This window comes from Callospermophilus lateralis, chromosome 3, assembly GCF_048772815.1.
Source record: "Callospermophilus lateralis isolate mCalLat2 chromosome 3, mCalLat2.hap1, whole genome shotgun sequence".
Classification (NCBI taxonomy): domain Eukaryota; kingdom Metazoa; phylum Chordata; class Mammalia; order Rodentia; family Sciuridae; genus Callospermophilus; species Callospermophilus lateralis.
Window position 1 is genome coordinate 72,058,477 of NC_135307.1, and position 17,752 is coordinate 72,076,228.

The following is a 17,752-nucleotide window of genomic DNA, read 5'->3' on the forward strand; positions in this document are numbered from 1 at the left end:
TAGGGTTTCCTGGGGTAAACAAAATGCAGGCAAGTGAAAAATACTGGCTATATGTATTGTTTGTGTGTATGTAGGTACATGTGCACGTATGTGCATACATAATTATGTGTGTAAGGAAAAAGCCAGCAAAGTTACATACCAGAATCTTAACATGGATCACTTGGGATAAGGCAGAACATGAGAAAGTTTGAGAAAATTGGGGGGAGAGGGTATGGAGGGCACCCAAAAAGTACATAATACCTTTCAAATTATATAACACCTATCAATTAACAGATATTTACTTTATTTACATATTTATATGTACCATGTACTCTGTACCTTGCTAGATGACAGGGATACAATAGTAAACAAGATAGTTACTATCTTTATGTGAGGTTATAAACAGCATAAAAGTGACACTAGCCAACGTTAGAGGATTACTCAGAGTACCTATGACAGGTATCTAAACCAGGAATAAGGGGTCAGGAAAGAACTCCATGACAGCATAACAATGCTGAATTTGCTGTGTCACTTCTAAAAAGTATGCTCATTAAATGTGGATGACTTTGTAATGTTTTGAGCAACTGATAAAAAAATTAAAAAAAAAAAGTGTGGATGTCTTTTCATATGATGCAAGTCAGACCTTTGTAAGAGTGATACTTAAAGTATTACTTCACTGAAGTCAACATAATGTACAATAATTTGAAATCCCCACTTTCCTAAGGGCCTTGTTATACTGAGAAAGGAACCATATAGACTTTCAGAAAACACTAAACTCAGAAAACTAAGTTCACCTGAAATTACCAGTGCTCGCAACAGTTTTTTGCCTGATTTGTCTAATAGATTATTTCACTAGTATAAAACCTGAAGGCACTTCAAATCCAACATTTATAAAACCCCACTATCCTAGTTCCCCCTGAGTCTGTCCCTCCTCCATGTTTCCACTCTTAAGATGAATGGGATGACCACCAAGTCAAGCATTTTGGTCTGAAACTTGGGTATTTTTTAAACATTCCATATCTTTTGCACCTCTCAAATTCAAATTAAGCTTTGTCCAGCCTCCTTAATTATCTCTCAAATCTCCCTTTTCATATATCCTCACTGCTGAATAATGTCTCCCCAGGCTTACATTAACAGTCATTTAATCAGGCTCCTTGTCTCCAGTCTTAACCCTTCCAAATCCAACCTTCACATTGCACCTCTGATGATCTTGCTAAATAAAAGGCTATAATAAAATTATGTCATTCATTTACTTATAATTCTGTCCATATGAAATTCTAAAATGCCAAACTCTAAGCTACTTTGCTACACTGCCATATATATGTGTGTGTATAAGCATATATATGTATATGCTCAATCATGCCACATTACCTAGTATTTTTCCAATTAAATCAAACAAATATTACAAATATATCTACTATTAAACATAAACTGTACTATAGGTAATCTTCTGAGTGCTATCAGAGATATAAAGGACTAGATGAGCTACACTGTCATGGATTTTGTTCTATAATAATTTAACAGGAACCTAGCTCTTCTCAAGTACTCAGCAGCTCTAAATTGATCTGCGAGAGCCATCTAGTGTCAATTCTGTTTAATTGCAATCTGCACAATTACAATATAAATAAAGCCACATTTTATGCTATTTGAAATAAACTTACTTGAAAGAACATAAAGCATCTTATAGTCTAAGCATATGCACAAAATGAGAACTAATGCCAATCTTTACATTTATTCCCATGGAAAATTCAGTCTTAACTTTCAATTCTGAATAATATAAGATGTTCACTCAATATAAAACTAACACTATAAATTCTCTATACCTGTGTTTTTATAACCTCAGCCATTTCCTTTTCTGATTTCTAGAAAATCTGCACACCAAAAGACATTTCTTTTTGCATTGAGAATGCAGCAATAGGCATAAAAAAACAAGTAATAAGAATATAGTCAAGCCTCATTTGCAAATTTACTCACTAAAATTTATTTGTATCTCCAAGATTAATATTCATAGTACCTATGGTGGTCATTTATGGACATGTGCAGGAGGAAAATCACACAGCACACACTCACCCAGATGAAAGTGAACAGAGACTTTGCATTCTTATTTCATCTTTTATACTATAAACAAGTGACTTTGTGTGTGTGTGTGTGTGTGTGTGTGTGTGCGCGTGTGCAATTTTGCTGCTTAAAATGGTCACCTGAAAAATACTAAAATACTGTCTAGTGTTCCAGAGCATAAAAAGGCTCTGATCCACCTTGTGGAAAAAATACATGTGCTAGATAAGCATGCTTCGAGCATGAGTTATAATGCTGTTGGTTGTGAGTTCGATATTAGTCAACCAGCAATATATATTAGAACTGGGAATATAATTCAGTGGTAAAGTGCTTGCCTAGTATCAGGAGTATATTTTTGGAGTACTGGGTTCAATACCCAGTACTCCAAAAAAAAAAAAAAAGACACCCCTCTATATATTTAAGTACATATGTATATATATACACACACACACATACACACACACACACACACACATTAAATAAGATGGCTTCATAGAGAAACCAGGTTATATATTGATCAACTGACAATGTTGTGGTGAGAGGTTTACAGGAATCTAAGCCTAAATTTCTCCTAGGAGAATGGTTCACTATCTGCTAGTAATGTTCGTGGCTACTATAGAAAATAACTACCACAGATAATGAGAATTAACTCTCTATGCTAGTGATCAATATTCTATTTTATCCTTATTTCCAAAGTGTTAAAGCTGAGTCCTGCGTACACTGACTCCTGATCTGAAAATCACAGTTAATTTTTGCAGTATTATCTAATTGAACCTGTCCTAAGTGATATCTATTATGTCAGTTTTGATGGGCTAGTTATATTTTTCTAGTATATATTAAAATAAATGCATCAATTAAATGCACATATATTACCAAGATTAACTCATGTGCCACCCAACAGTGCATGTACCAACACTGATACATGAATCGCATTTGGAAAAACCTTGCTCTATATCCCATAGAAAAGTTATTACCTTTAACAAAAAAAATTTTTCAAGGCTTCATCTGAAAATAATTATACTTTTCTCAATTCAGATTTTTGGAACAGTACTATAGATTATAATACAAAACAGAATATAGCATTCAGCATGGAAAGAGTTAAAAGAAAACTGAATAGGATAGAAACTGAATATTTTATTAGATGATCCAACAAGAAACAACATTTTGCTATATACCTGAAACTGTGTCAAATTGCTGAAAAAATGGCTTTGGATCACATGGCTGATCCACAGACTCTGCGTTAGCAACAGGCTGTTGCATAAACAGAGACTGTCCCTTCAGGACCGTTTCTGCTGCTGCTGTCAGCTTGGGCCTTTGTCCTTCACTGAGTTCACCGACACTGTGTTCCAAGTCCTTCAAAAGAAACAACTGTTAAAACCATAATATTAAAATCAAATCAAAACAGCAAATATTTGATAAATATCATGGTCCATACCACACTCACTTGCTTGGAAGGTACATTAGAAAATGTTCCTATGCCACATATACATTACATGGAAAATAAATTTTAAAAGGTAGTTTAGTAAAACATACAGTAGTAGGCTTTGTTTTGAATACCTTATTTTATATACATACACACACACACACACACACATATATATATATTAGTTGTAGATGGACACAATACCTTTATTTTATTTGTTTTTTATTTTTATGTGGTGCTGGGGATGAAACCCAGTGCCTCATGCATGCTAGGCAAGCATCCTACCACTGGCAAAAACCCCAGCTCCTGAATACCTTATTTTTTCTAAATATATATATATATATAATTATATATAATTTTTTTTAGTTGTAGTTGGACATAATATCTTTATTTTATTTATTTATTTTTATGTGATTCTGAGAACTGAACCCAGCACCTCACACATGCTAGGCAAGTGCTCTACGGCTCAGCCACAACCCCAGCCCTGAATACCTTATGTTTTATAAGGTTAATCATTATATTTTTCAACTTAAATTAAATAGCAATAAAATATAAGAAAAATTCTATTATAATTTAAAACAATAAATACTGCCACACATTGTACATTGTTCATACAACTTAACATTTGAACCATAGAAAATATATCTCTCATTCTTCATGAAACAGAATTCTCTAAAGCTGTTAGCGTGAACTTTATAATTAAACAACTAATGAGGAAAACAATATCTTTTAAGTAGTATATAGATTATCTATATATAAATAATTATGAGTTTTGTAAGTACACAGATTTAAGACTATTTAAACCATATTTAATAAAGTTCTTTTCCCTATGAAAGTACGAAAATAAAAAAAGTACAAATGTGAAGACGGTTGTGGTGGCACACACCTGTAATCCTAGCGACTCAGGAGGCTGAGGCAAGAAGATTGCAAGTTCAAACCCAGTCTCAGCCAGTTAGTGAAGCCCTAAGCAACTTAGTGAGACCCTGTCACTAATAAAATATAAAAAAGGAAGGGCTGGGGACATGGCTTGGTGGTTAAGCGAGTTCAATCCCTGGTACCCAAAAACAAACAAAAAAAGTTTACCTCATATATATGACATATATATTTACTTCATATATATGACACATTTGTCATAATTTTTAATACAGAATATGATATATACCTTTTAATACAGAAAAAATACATCAGTCTTTTTTAGCTTTCCATTTACTTCATATATATGACACGTTTGTCATTAATAAACTAGTACATTTTGTAACTTACAGATAATCTAATGAATTTAATAATCAAGAATAGAATAGAAATTCCAACATCAAAATGCTCCCAGGATTCTCTTTCTTGCTTTTTTTTGTGTGTGTGTGTGTGTGTGTGTGGTGCTAAGAATAAAACCCAGGGTCTCACCCAAGCTAGGCAAATGGCAAGCACTCTACTACTGAACTATATCCCCAAATGCATGTTTCTTATTTTAAAGGGGCTTAATTTCAACCAACATCTTTGATGATTCTATTGACTATGAAATAAAATCTAAACCTATAAATTTAACATTCAGATTCTCTACAATTTTCCAAAATTTTATTCAAAACATCTGTATATCCCCCATTCCCTTAACCTGACTCCTCTTTAGGAATACTAAGTGCCTCAACATCCTTTAAATTGAAAAATATTAATTTGTGAGGAATATATCCCTTGGAGACTCTTGGGCAATATTTGGAATAATGGCAGACATTTTCTTCAGAAACTAATTAGAAATATTTCACAGTAGCTATGTTACTGCTTAAAGGTAAAGGTCATGTCCCATTTATCTTTATCTTTTTCAAGGCCGTGTGTGGCATATAATAGATGCTCAGTAAAAGGTCACAGAATGAATGAGTGATACATAAATCATTTTAAAGAGCTTCAGTTTTTTCAATTGTAGAACAAAAGGAGTAGAAAAGATGTTCTAAATTCTCTCCAGTTATAAAATCCTACGTTCTATGACTTTAGGTTAAAATTCCTATAACACTAACTTTTGAATAACTGAAATGTTAACATGCCTTAATTAAAAGTGGGAATATTTTTATTTTTTCCTGATTTGTATCTAACCAAGAAATAATTAAGATTAGATAATACCTCTGAGTGATAGACTGATTGCTGTGAAACTAATAATTCTTGATTTTGTTTAGTAAGGAGAGAAAGAATTGCATCTGCATGAAGCTTTTTATGGGGCATCCTAATCACCTGTCCTTCACTGGGAGGATCATCTTCCTGAAAGAAACATAAACACAATTAACACATCAAAAAACTTTATCAAACTGCATTTTTCTCAATTATGAATAACAAAAACTTAGCCATCAAATTACATCAATACTTTTTGGAAAAAAAGATAAACTCTTCATTTTCATTTAATTCTTTTTTAAAAAATATTTTTTGGGGGCTAGGTTTGTGGCTCTGTGGTACAGCACTGCCTAGTATGTGTAAAGGCACTGGGTTCAATTCTCAGCACCACATATAAACAAATAAAGGTCCATCAATAACTAATAAAAATATTTTTTTAAATATTTTTAATTGTAGATGGACACAATACCTTTATTTTATTAATTTATTTTTATGTGGTACTGAGATTGAAACCCAATGCCTCACAGTGCTAGGCAAGCACCTACCATTGAGCCACAACCCCAGCCCCTCATTTAATTCTTATTTCCACCTGACTACAATAAAACACGTTTGCTTCAAACAAACAACACTATAATTTGGTAACAAACTAGAGACGTATTGTAAAAACATGAAAATTGGACCTCTGTGTCAAAACCACAAGGATTCACAAGTGTCTTATATATGTCATCAGGGTTTGGGCTCACGTGGTTTCCTGCTTCAGTTTTATTCAGTGCACAAAGCAATGCCACACTGAGTTAATGAGGACAAAGCACTGGAATAATGCTGCAACTTAGATCTAAGGCAAAAATGGAAAATTGCAGAACATGCAACAGAACTCAGAGACCTTCAATGTCCTTTTGCCTTTGGGCCGACATCTGCCTCAGCTAGAGAGCAGGTATTGAAACCCACACTAAGACATCCTGCCTTTGATACTTCACTGTACTTCAAAGCAGACCTGTTCCCAAATGAGGGACACATGGGCCTCAGAGTCAGTCAAACTGGATTCCCTCATAAAGACAGGTATGAATCTGATTTTACATTCATTAAAAATCATTTTAATTAGTTCCTTTTAGTGAAATGAAGTTAATTCTGGATTATAAATGCATATCTTCCAGTTTTATATGGATAAATGTCTAATGGTACATGACTTCAGATTATTCTGGGTTTTTCCAGATTATTCCTTTGCATTTGATTTTATTATGAATTTGTAGCATATCATTTCGGTATAGTAAAAATATCAAAATTAGAAATCAGTTTCAAATGTAGAAGAAGAAAGAAGTTTACAATTTAGTCCTGGTTCAGTTAACTATTTACTTTATAGAACTTTAAATATACATTGGCTAAGAATGGATAAAAATGCTATCATGGCATATTAGTAGGCCAGATAAAGCTCCTCAGAAAATAAAGATATCTCATTTATGCCTTCTTTCTGTATTGTTTTATAAAAGTGATTACACCATCTCTACAATGGACTCAATTGCTTGTATTAAATAGTCACTCCTAGCTGGGTGCAGTGGCACACACCTGTAATCTCAGCAACTCAAGAAGCTGAGGAAGGAGGACTCAAAAGTTTGAGGCCAGGGGCTAGGGTTGTAGCTCAGTGGTAGAGTGCCTGCCTCACACATGTGAGGCATGGGGTTCTATTCTCAGCACCACATAAAAATAAATAAATAAAATAAAGATATTGTGTCTATCTACAACTAAAAAAAAAAAAGTTTAGGGTCAGACTCAGAAACATAGTGAGATCATTTCTCAAAATCAAAAATTTTAAAGAAAGGGGCTGGGGTTGTGGCTCAAGTGGTGGTGCGCTCGCCTGGCATGCGTGGGGCACTGGGTTCAATCCTCAGCACCACATAAAAATAAAATAAAGATATTGTATCCACCTAAAACTAAAAAATAAACAAAAAATAAATAAAAATAAAGGCTGGGGAGGTTGCTCAGTGCATAGAGCACCCGTGGGTTCAATCCCCAGAACTGCCCACCCCAATCATTCCTAAAAAAATAATTTTAAATAAAATCCTTTTTTTGTGTGTGATGCTGGGGATTGAACACAGGGCCTTGTGCTTGCAAGGCAAGCAGTCTACCAACTGACATATACCCCCAGACCTCAAATAAAATCTTATCAAAAATTTTCTTAATTATTTCCTTACTCCTTTGTGAAATTATATCTTGTAAACACATCAGTAATAATAACAATGCTTAGCAAAAAATATGGTAAATATAATTGCCTTTCTTTGCTTAGGTGATTTGAAAATACATAAAAAGTAATTATTTCCATTTTTTAACAGTTTCTTCAAAAAGAAAATTTCCAATATTATTACGTATTTATATATTTTATTTATGTAAAAATATATAAATAATCCCTTTACCAAGGCATTGTTTTTTTTGTGTGTTCAATTTTTTATTTTAGTAAAATCAGAATAACACAGCACATGCAGTGCTAGCATCTAGAACTAATACAATAAGCAGTTACTAAATTTACAGTGACTTGAAGTTCAATATTTACATTCAGCAAATCTATTCTTATTTACTGAAAATATGCTGGCTGACAAAACTGAATGTAAGAGTCACTGATTATGGCAATACACAAAGATAACCACATGTTTGAAGATTGCAAATATGCCAGACAATCACTTAAAACCAATACAAACAAAACTAAACAGAACTCAAGAGAACTTTTTGAGAATCAGTGTTTAAAAGTGTTTTCATTAATATCTTTAAGACAAGTATCAAAACCTTGGCATATTTTCATCTCACATTGCCAATTTTGTCAGAAAATTATAGCTACATTGCAAATGCCAGATCTGGTTAATTTGACTCAAGTTTAATAGGACTTAACATGAAAAGCTCACACTACCCTGAAATATATTATTATTTCACACATGGTGACATTCAACATTCAACTGCCAGTGTTTTTGTATTGTCTTTTGGTCAAGTTTCTTTAAACTTTCAAAGAATCACTTTTAGGCTTACAAAAATAAATATTTGTCAAAATGTTCAATAAATATTACACAAACTAGCAGCAAAAAGTTATCTAAAGTCTGTTGTGTACAAAGTTTTCTTCTCATCTATCATTCTATGGTCCCAAATAAAATTTTAGAATCTAATTCTTGACAAGCTGCTTTCAACAATCTCCAAGAGACAAAATAAGATTGGAAGTTTAAGGACTCGCACAGAAGACATATATATAAAATTCTCTGAATGTGCAATAAAATAAGTACTTTGTAAAAAGTTATGGGCAAAATGTACAAGAGTCTAAACCTATATTAATTGAAATAGCACCATAACAAATGTCCTTAATACTGTCAAGTGCACCTACTACAGTAGTTTTAGAACAAGGCACAATACACTTGAAAATCTATTGCACTTTAAGAAATTTTTACCAACTTCTTATGCCACTTTCAAGATATACTTTTCTTAAAGGTCACTCTCCATTCTGGCCACAAAATTCTAGGTGGGAGAGGCATTTTTAGAAGTGGACAACATCTTTCGCCAAATTTAGCATAAAGACATTATAAATATAATGGAAACCTATGCAACTAAAAAATAACTGAAACTGCACTATAAAGAACTAACACCTTGTGCAGTTTAGTACATATTTCCAACCTGTGAGATCTCAAGGATTTCAGTTTGTTATTCTACGATTTACAAAGTCTACAAGTGTAAGCCATTTTAACGTTTGTTTCAATGCAGCTGTAATAGAGAAATATGAATCTGTATTAAAATAAAGCCTGCTGCATAATCCTTTCTGTTCACACGCCCTTGACCAAAAAACATCAACACTAGTATGCATTAAAGACCAGAATCCAACAAGGCCAGTAATGTGGATTGGTCATTGACATGGTCAGCCATTCTACCATCTCAATTTTATTTATGGCAGGCATTAAAGAATATAATTAAATGAACCCTCCAAACAAACCTTTAAACTTTTCCTGTAATCATATGCCCACAGATGCCTAACTTAAAATTAATAACTGTCTAAACATTAAATAAGGAATTGTGTATTAAATGTTAACTTTCAAAAGAGTGCTTTCAAAAACATTTGTGTGTATTCATACAACACACCTGATAATGCCTGGAATGGCTTCTTAAAAGAGTTTAAGGTTCCAAGTGCCTATCCAGGATAGAGTGAGCAAGTCAGAACTTTAACTTAGTACAGTTTGCCACATTAGAAACTAATTATGTTTTCATGTTTCTCCCCCCAGTCTGCAAAGATGGAAATATCATTAACAGGCTACTACTATGTAATTTTTTTCTTTATCATTACATGTATGCATGAACTGATGATTCCTGTTAAGTTGTATCACACCTGTGTGCCAAGGTTTGATTGTAGCCGAAGTTCAGTAAATTTATTTGTCAAAAGAATTGATATCTTGAGCATTATTGAGCCAACAGGACATCAAAATAATAAGTTGTCTAAAGTTAAAGTCACAGTACATTAACAAACAAATGATCCTCAGTCATAAAATTATAAATGCAGTTTGGGGAGGGACTAAGCAGGAGGGGAGTTAATCCAAACTATAGCAACTAGATCTTCAAACCAACTTCTGAATAGGGCTGCTGGTTGTTCCTTTCTTCTTGTGACTTTGAGCTCCCTTGGAATTTTCAGGAGAATCACAGCTGGTAATGTACTGCAAAGTTCTTGAAGCTACACGATATAGTCTGGCTAAGTTACATGTGGTTTCCATATTAGCTTGTATGAAAGGGTGACTTTGCTGCAAAGCAGATTCAGTTGCCCCACCAGTCAACCCCCTGGGAGTTATAATTTCCTCCATATCCATCACTATTGTAGAAGCCTCCATAGCCACCTCCACCAAATCCTTTGTTACTGCCATGACCACCTCCAACACTGCAGCTGCTGCTTGCACGATTACTACTAAAACCAGAATTGCTGGATCCACTACTTTGTTGGTAGTCTCTGGCACCAAATCCTCCACTGAATCTACTCTTTGAGCGTCCACGACTGCTACCTTTGTAATGGTATTCGTAAGCCATATTCTCCAACCAAGATGGCACTTCTTGTTTAGCTTCCACAAGAAGATCCAACAAATCCTTTGTGATATTTACATCTCTTTCATTAAAGAATGAGGTGGCAAGGCCAAGGTTTCCAACACGTCCTGTACGGCCAATGCGGTGTACATATTCTTCAATATCACTTGGCAAATCAAAATTGATTACATGTTTCACATTTGAAATGTCTAGACCTCTTGCTGCCACAGCTGTAGCTACTAGAATAGGGCTTTTCCCTGAGCGAAACTGATGAAGGGCCTCTTCTCTATCTCTCTGAGATCGGTCTCCATGAATACTGGTACATGCATATCCTTCGTGGTGAATCTGCACCCTTTTTGGTCTCCACAAACACTAAAGTCAGTGAATCCTTGCCTGTTGCATTTAAGAGATCAAGTAGAAATGACCGTTTGTCTGCCTCTTCTACCCAAACCACTTTCTGTGTGATGTTCTCAGAAGTACAGCCTACTCTGCCTACAGCCAGGAAGATATATTCATCCAAGAAGTCATGGGCAAGCATCTGTATCTCCTTAGGAAAAGTAGCACTAAACATCATAGTGTGGCGAACACCCTTTGGTGGCATAGTATCTTGTTCTATACAACGTATTTGAGGTTCGAATCCCATATCTAGCATCCTATCAGCTTCATCCAACACTAAATACTTGCAAAAGTCTAATCCAATTTTTCCTCTTTCCATCATATCCACTAGATGTCCTGGAGTGGCTACTAACAAATGGCATCCACATTCTAAGTCCCGAATCTGCTGACCAATATCAGCACCACCATAAACTACACAAGGATGAACTCTAGACCTGTATGAAAATATTCTGGCTTCCTCATAGATCTGTACAGCCAATTCTCTTGTTGGGGCTAACACCAAGGAAATTGGGTATTGTTTGCGACGCCCATATCTTCCGTTTTCCTTCACAGCCTTCAAGGCCTCTCCTGGACCATCTGTATATATCTGACTTAAGATGGTAGAAGAAATGCTGCAGTTTTTCCAGATCCTGTTTGAGCACAAGCCATTAAGTCTCTTTTTTCTTTGATAATAGGAATAGCATGTTTTTGCACTGGAGTAGGACGAGTGTAATGGGTAAGCTCAATGTTCCCCATGATAATTTCTCCCATTTCAATATCACTGAAACTTTCAATATGTGGAAGGCAGTTATTGCCTATTGCCTCTACTGGTATATCATCATATTTCTCAAAGTTAATCCCGGTGTTACCTCCAGAGAAGAGTTCCTGTTCTAAGTGTTCACTTGGTGGAAGTGGTTTTGACCAATTATCTTCATCTGCTTTATCACACCAATGACTATGTCCACTTCGCTCAAATTCGCCAAACCCAGTTCTGTCACCACGACTGCCCATACCATCATAGTCACTCCGTCCTCGGTCATCAAATCTTCCTCTTGATCCACTTCCACGATCACTGAAATAACTTGGCTTTCCTCTTGAATCAAGAGACCCAAAACTGCTGTATGCATCCTTATCTTTACTACAACTCCACCCTGAACTGTCCTTATCATAGTATCCTTTAGATGCTTCTCTGTTTCTTAAATGAGGAGGTATATAGTGCCCTTTGCTACTGCTCGCTGTACTTCCTCCTCCACCCTGATTATCAGAGGGGTTCAGGTCTAAACCAGCAAACTGCTGGTCCAGCCCAAGCGTATTTTCCACCGCCACATGACTCATCCCTGAAGAAAACCGAGAACTCAGGATCTCCCACAGCAGACGTAATTATATCCTCCTATTGAACTTCTCACAGGGAACTATAGCTCTCCCAAGGCATTGTTTAAATAGACTACAACACTTTAAAAAATGACATAGGGACTGGGCATGGTGGTGCATGCCTGTAATCCCAGTGATTTGGGAGGCTAAGGCAGGAGGATTTCGGGTTCAAAGTCAGCCTCAGCAAAATCGACTTAGCAACTCAGTGAGACTCTGTCTCTAAATAAAATACAAAATAGGGCTGAGGATGTGGCTCAGTGATCAAATGCCCCTAAGTTCTATCCCCAGTACCCCTTCCCCCCAAAAAAGACATAGACCTGTGTGAGTGTGTGTGTGTGTGTGTGTGTGTGTGTGTGTACGCTATGACTGTTTTTTGTTATTGTTGTTTTTGGGTTTTTTTGGTACCAGGGACTGAACTTAGGGGCCCTTGACCACAGAGCCACATCCCAACCCTATTTTTTTAGTTTAGAGACAGGGTCTCACTGAGTTGCTTAGTGCCTCATAGTTGCTGAGGCTGGCTTTGAGCTTGCAATTCTGTCTCCGCCTCTCAAGCCACTGGGATTACAGGCGCGCACCACTACGCCCAGCATGTATTATGACATTTTAAAATGTTAATTTTTCCTTTTTTAGAGCTAGATAATAACTAGGAAGAATTAGTATCCCTAGATCCTATTTTAGTTTTTCTTTTTGTGTCATTAAATTTACATATTTATCAGCACAAATAATTATAATCACGATTAAGGAAAAAACAAATGTATTATAAGAGAGTTGATTAAAATAGGTAAGATTTTTCAGAAAATATTATAAATATTGTAAAGACAACACATCTAGGTGACACTTTGCATTGAGATAGATTTTATTACCTAATTATATTAACTGTATATTTTTTAACTACTGGGGCCACAGAGGTTAAAAACAACTTTTCATTCTCACAATTATGATAATGTTACATAATAAAATGTACAAAACCCCTACATTCCTTCATGAATAAGATTTTACTAAATTGTGTGCCTATGACTCAAATAATTGAGAAAAAAATCTAATCAGTTGCAATAAGTTCATCAAGAACTCAATGTTATAAACATTCCTTACCATTTCAAGAGCATCTTGCAAAGTGCTAGATAAGCTATCATTTAGGTGTGTCAGATACATTTCTCCAGCTCCTAAAACTAGAAATTAAGATGTAACAGGTTAGAAAAAAGAAGACATGAACATCAGTTTTTTAAACAATGCAATTTAAAACAAAGATAAGATTGCTGTTTCACCTGCAAGTTTGTCAGAAATTTAACAGAACTGTTAAGTAGCACTACAGATATGAAACTGAGAAATAGACTCTCCTATATATTAGTATAATTAAAAGCTGATTAAAATTAAAGTAGATCAATTTAATCTTTTTGTGTTGTTGATGTATTACTATTTTAAAAGGTATCTACCCTGACTCAGCAATTCCATTTCTAGTCATGTAATCTATGGAAATTATTACATTAGTACACAAAGAAACACAAACACACACATTAAGGATGGTCATTAAAGAGTTGTGTACAGTCTGGAAACATTGAAAACAATTTAAGTGCACTCCACTAAGACACAATTTAAATAGACTGAACAACCACTTAAAAAACTGACAGAGACCTATATGTGTTGATACAGTAAGGTGTCTACAGTGTATCATTATTAAGTTAAAAATTCAGGTTTCAGAATAATATGCATAGTTTCATCCCATTTTAAAGGTAAATGCACATACACATGTATGTATTTAGGTGTCTATATATGCACAGACAAAAGTATACTGGAAGGATATTAGTTCTAGAGAGTAAGATTATAAGAAAGTTTTATTTTCTACAATTGAAATCCAGAAGTTACTTATATAGAGAACCTATTCTTTCTGGTATACTATGCTAAATATTGAAAATTAGGTAAAAACACTTTAAAAAGAAAAGTTTTACTAAGGGACTTATCACAATCTACCAATGAAATCAATTAATACAGGAACTTACTGTTGGGAGCCAATTTTTGACCACAGCTAAATAAAACCTCTCCTTCAGAGATGGGTCTATCTAAAGTTTCTGTTTCAGTGACAGTAATGCTCAAAGTGCTCTCCATTGTAGAGGAACCAGAACTTAGCATCTGTAAGGGAGAAGGAGCCTTGGAGCCTGCAGGAAATGGTGTAAGGGGAACTGGCTCTGGAGGCGCAGGCGGAGCAGGGAAATCCACACTCTCAGGTTCTTCATCTTTAGCTACAGACATTACACTAAGAAGATAAGGACATATTTTGAATTTATTAGGTCACTAAAGGCCTATATTCATTTTTATATAAAAAACAGATTCAAAGGTGCTGTGTCTCCTTCAGCATAGTATTTCTATGAACTATACTTTTATAATTAATAAGATTCATTCTTCTCGGGGCTGGGGATGTGGCTCAAGCGGTAGCGCGCTCGCCTGGCATGCGTGCGGCCGGGGTTCGATCCTCCGCACCACATACAACAAAGATGTTGTATCCGCCGATAACTAAAAAATAAATATTAAAATTGTAAAAAAAAAAAAGATTCATTCTTCTAAAATTGTTTTTATGCTTTAGTCATTGGCCATCTTGAAACCTCTTCTAGTCAAAAAACAAATCTACATGGGATAAACAACATAAGTTAACTGATCATAGTAAATGATGATCCATACTAGAGAGAAATCATTTTCTATTTTATTATCAGACAGATACCTTTATTAAGTCTGTTTCCAACATTTTAAAAAAGAGGTGAAGATATAAGTAAATTGATAATTTTAAAAACTTAAAACTTATAAAACATCTTCCAAGTATAGCGTGGTTTATAAAGCTCTTTATCACCTCTATGTTTCACTAGGTCATACAAGTGAAACATAAGTGGGAGTATACAGTTACTAAGAATGAATCCAGTCAGCCCTCCATATCCACAGGTTCCATGTCCAGGAGTCACCCAACCACAGACTGAAAATATTTTTTCAAAATATTTGAGTCTGTACTTTTTGTGTGTGTGTCATTATTCCCTAAACAATACATTAAAACAACATGGTACAAGCATTTTCAATGAATTAGGTAATAATCTAGAGATGATGTAAAATGTATGTAGATTATAAGTAAATACCTTGCTATTTCATATAAGGGACTTGAATATGTGTGAATTTTGGCATGAGGAGATGGGATCCTAGAAATAGTCCCCCTCCAATACAGAGGGATGACTATAAATTCTTACTTACATAGCCCTTGGGTGAACAAATCCTTCTAATAGAGAGTTAGGATTCTCCTCATCCAGTGGCAGGTCTCCATCCCCCCATGGTTTGGGAAGCTCTGGGCTTGATATCTTCAATTTATCAATGGAAATCTCTGACAAAGTTGGGGTAAGAGCAGCTGCAGCTGCTGGAGGAGGCGAAGGAGCAGGGGTAATTGCTGGAGTATTCACAAGTGTCATGGCAGGCATATCATGTCCTAAAGAGTTTTTTTTTTAAAAAAAAAAAAAGAAAGAAAATGTTAAAAGTCAGTCAACAACTCCCATAAGACAATAGGTTGCTTCAAATACCTTAACATTTTGGGATACAAATAGTGGCAATAGCAAAAACAATGACGATGGTGGTGACCATTAGCAAAAGAATTCCTAAATTAATTTAATAAAGTATTTTAAAAAACTAGAAAAAAATGGCACTTTTAACACTACCATATACTTAAAATAGTCTGTCTATTTCTTTATATACTTTAAGAAGTGGTAATTCGGGCTAGGATTGTGGCTCAGAGGTAGAGCGCTCACCTAGCACAGGTGGGACCCGGGTTCGATCCTCAGCACCACATAAAAATAAAGGCATTGTGTTGTGTCCATCTACACCTTAAAAAAAAATGTGTTGTGTCCATCTACACCTCAAAAAAAAAAAAAGTGGTATTTTGGGGCTGGGACTATAGCTTAGTGGTAGAGCACTTGCCTAGCATGGTGAGGCCCTGGGTTCGATTCTCAGCACTGCATACAAATGAGTAAAACAAAGGTCCATCAACAACTAAAAAAATATATATATATATATTTTTTTTTTTAGTTGTTGATATATCTATGTGTGTGTGTGTGTGTGTGTATATATACATAGTTTTTTTTAAAGAGGTGGTACTTTGGTTTGAATGTTTGTTCATGTGTTAGAAACTTAATCCACAAATTGATGTGGATATTTTGGAGTAGGCTAATTAGGGTTAGATGAAGATATGAAGGGGGAGACACATGATAATTAGTGGCTTTATAATAAGAGAGACCAAGGCTCTCAGGCTCCTGCTTTTGCCATTGTGTAATGCCTTCTGTCAGTATGATACAGCAAGAAGACCTTACCAGCCAGGTGCATTGTCATATGCCTATAATCACAGCAGTTTGGGAGGCTGAGGCAGGAGGATTGCAAATTCAAAGCCAGCCTCAGCAATTTAGCAAGACCCTAAGCAACTTAGAAAGACCCTGTAACAAAATAAAAATTAAAGAAAAAACGGGCTAGGGATGTGGTTAAGTGCCCCTTGGTTCAATCCCAGACACACACACACACACAAAAGAGCAACCCTCACCAAATGCAGCATCTCAATTTTGGACTTCCCAAAATTTAAATTTTAAAAAATAAATTTCTTTTTTTAATAAATATCTACTCTGTAGTAACTTAATATAGTAATATAAAACAGACAAGTGGCAACCAATTCCTTAATTTTTCTCATATGATAAATGATTTACTAAAAACCTGGTAAACAACAAGTATGTATAAAGCATCTAATAAAACATCATGAAATTTTAATTACTACTTGCTAAAATTAAAACTGAATTATAGAAATAAGGTTTCTACCTTTTTCAGGAAATACATCTTTTACAGAAAAAGCCCCATCATGATCTGAATCACAGGGAGAAGAATCTGGAGTTTTCACTAACACCCGGTCCTTAGGAGGTGATGAAGGTGAGCGGGGAGGTGTAGGCTGTGGAGTAGCCACAGGGGTACACACTCTTGCCTAAAATAAAGTAGTACAACAAGACAAATGGTTTATAATCACCCAAGTACTGCAAGCTCGTTCATAGACTATATCGAATTTAAATGGGGAGGGGCGCAAAATAACAGCAAAAAAAAAAAAAAAGAAGACTTAAATACCCTGGCTCTTAAGTATCTAGCTACCAGTATAAGGCTGGTCTACAGAAAGCCTCTACAATTGAAAAACCCTGCCTCTGAAACAGGCCTCCAAGAAAACTAAGGCACCCTATTTTAATGTAGATAAAGACTATCCATACAGTTGAAGATCAAAACCAACTATAAATTTGATGAGTAGAACACACGACAAAAAGGAAGCATTTTAACTGTCAAGATATCAAAAAAAAAAAAAAAATAAGCCCTTTCGCACAAAGAAACAGTATATAAAAAGTAACAGAAGGATTTAAAAAATTGGTTGGGAGAAATAAT

The 17,752-nt window shown here is 35.0% G+C and overlaps 1 protein-coding gene and 1 pseudogene across 12 annotated transcripts in view; both read right to left on the reverse strand.

The window, feature by feature from the left end:
* Kiaa0586 (KIAA0586 ortholog) overlaps positions 1-17,752 on the reverse strand; it is a 183,569-nt gene that overhangs the window by 99,692 nt on the left and 66,125 nt on the right. For 8 of the 12 annotated variants that reach the window (XM_076850421.2, XM_076850413.2, XM_076850414.2 and 5 more), the window contains 6 exons: positions 17,150-17,309; positions 15,554-15,782; positions 14,323-14,576; positions 13,418-13,494; positions 5,567-5,701; positions 3,210-3,402 (listed from right to left, as the gene is read on the reverse strand). In XM_076850421.2, coding sequence (XP_076706536.2) covers positions 3,210-3,402; positions 5,567-5,701; positions 13,418-13,494; positions 14,323-14,576; positions 15,554-15,782; positions 17,150-17,309 — 1,048 coding nt within the window. The remainder of the gene's footprint in view (positions 1-3,209; positions 3,403-5,566; positions 5,702-13,417; positions 13,495-14,322; positions 14,577-15,553; positions 15,783-17,149; positions 17,310-17,752) is intronic. The other 4 variants (XM_076850419.2, XM_076850416.2, XM_076850418.2 and 1 more) reach the window with 1 other exon arrangement.
* On the reverse strand, positions 10,028-12,309 carry LOC143641518 (ATP-dependent RNA helicase DDX3X pseudogene; annotated as a pseudogene).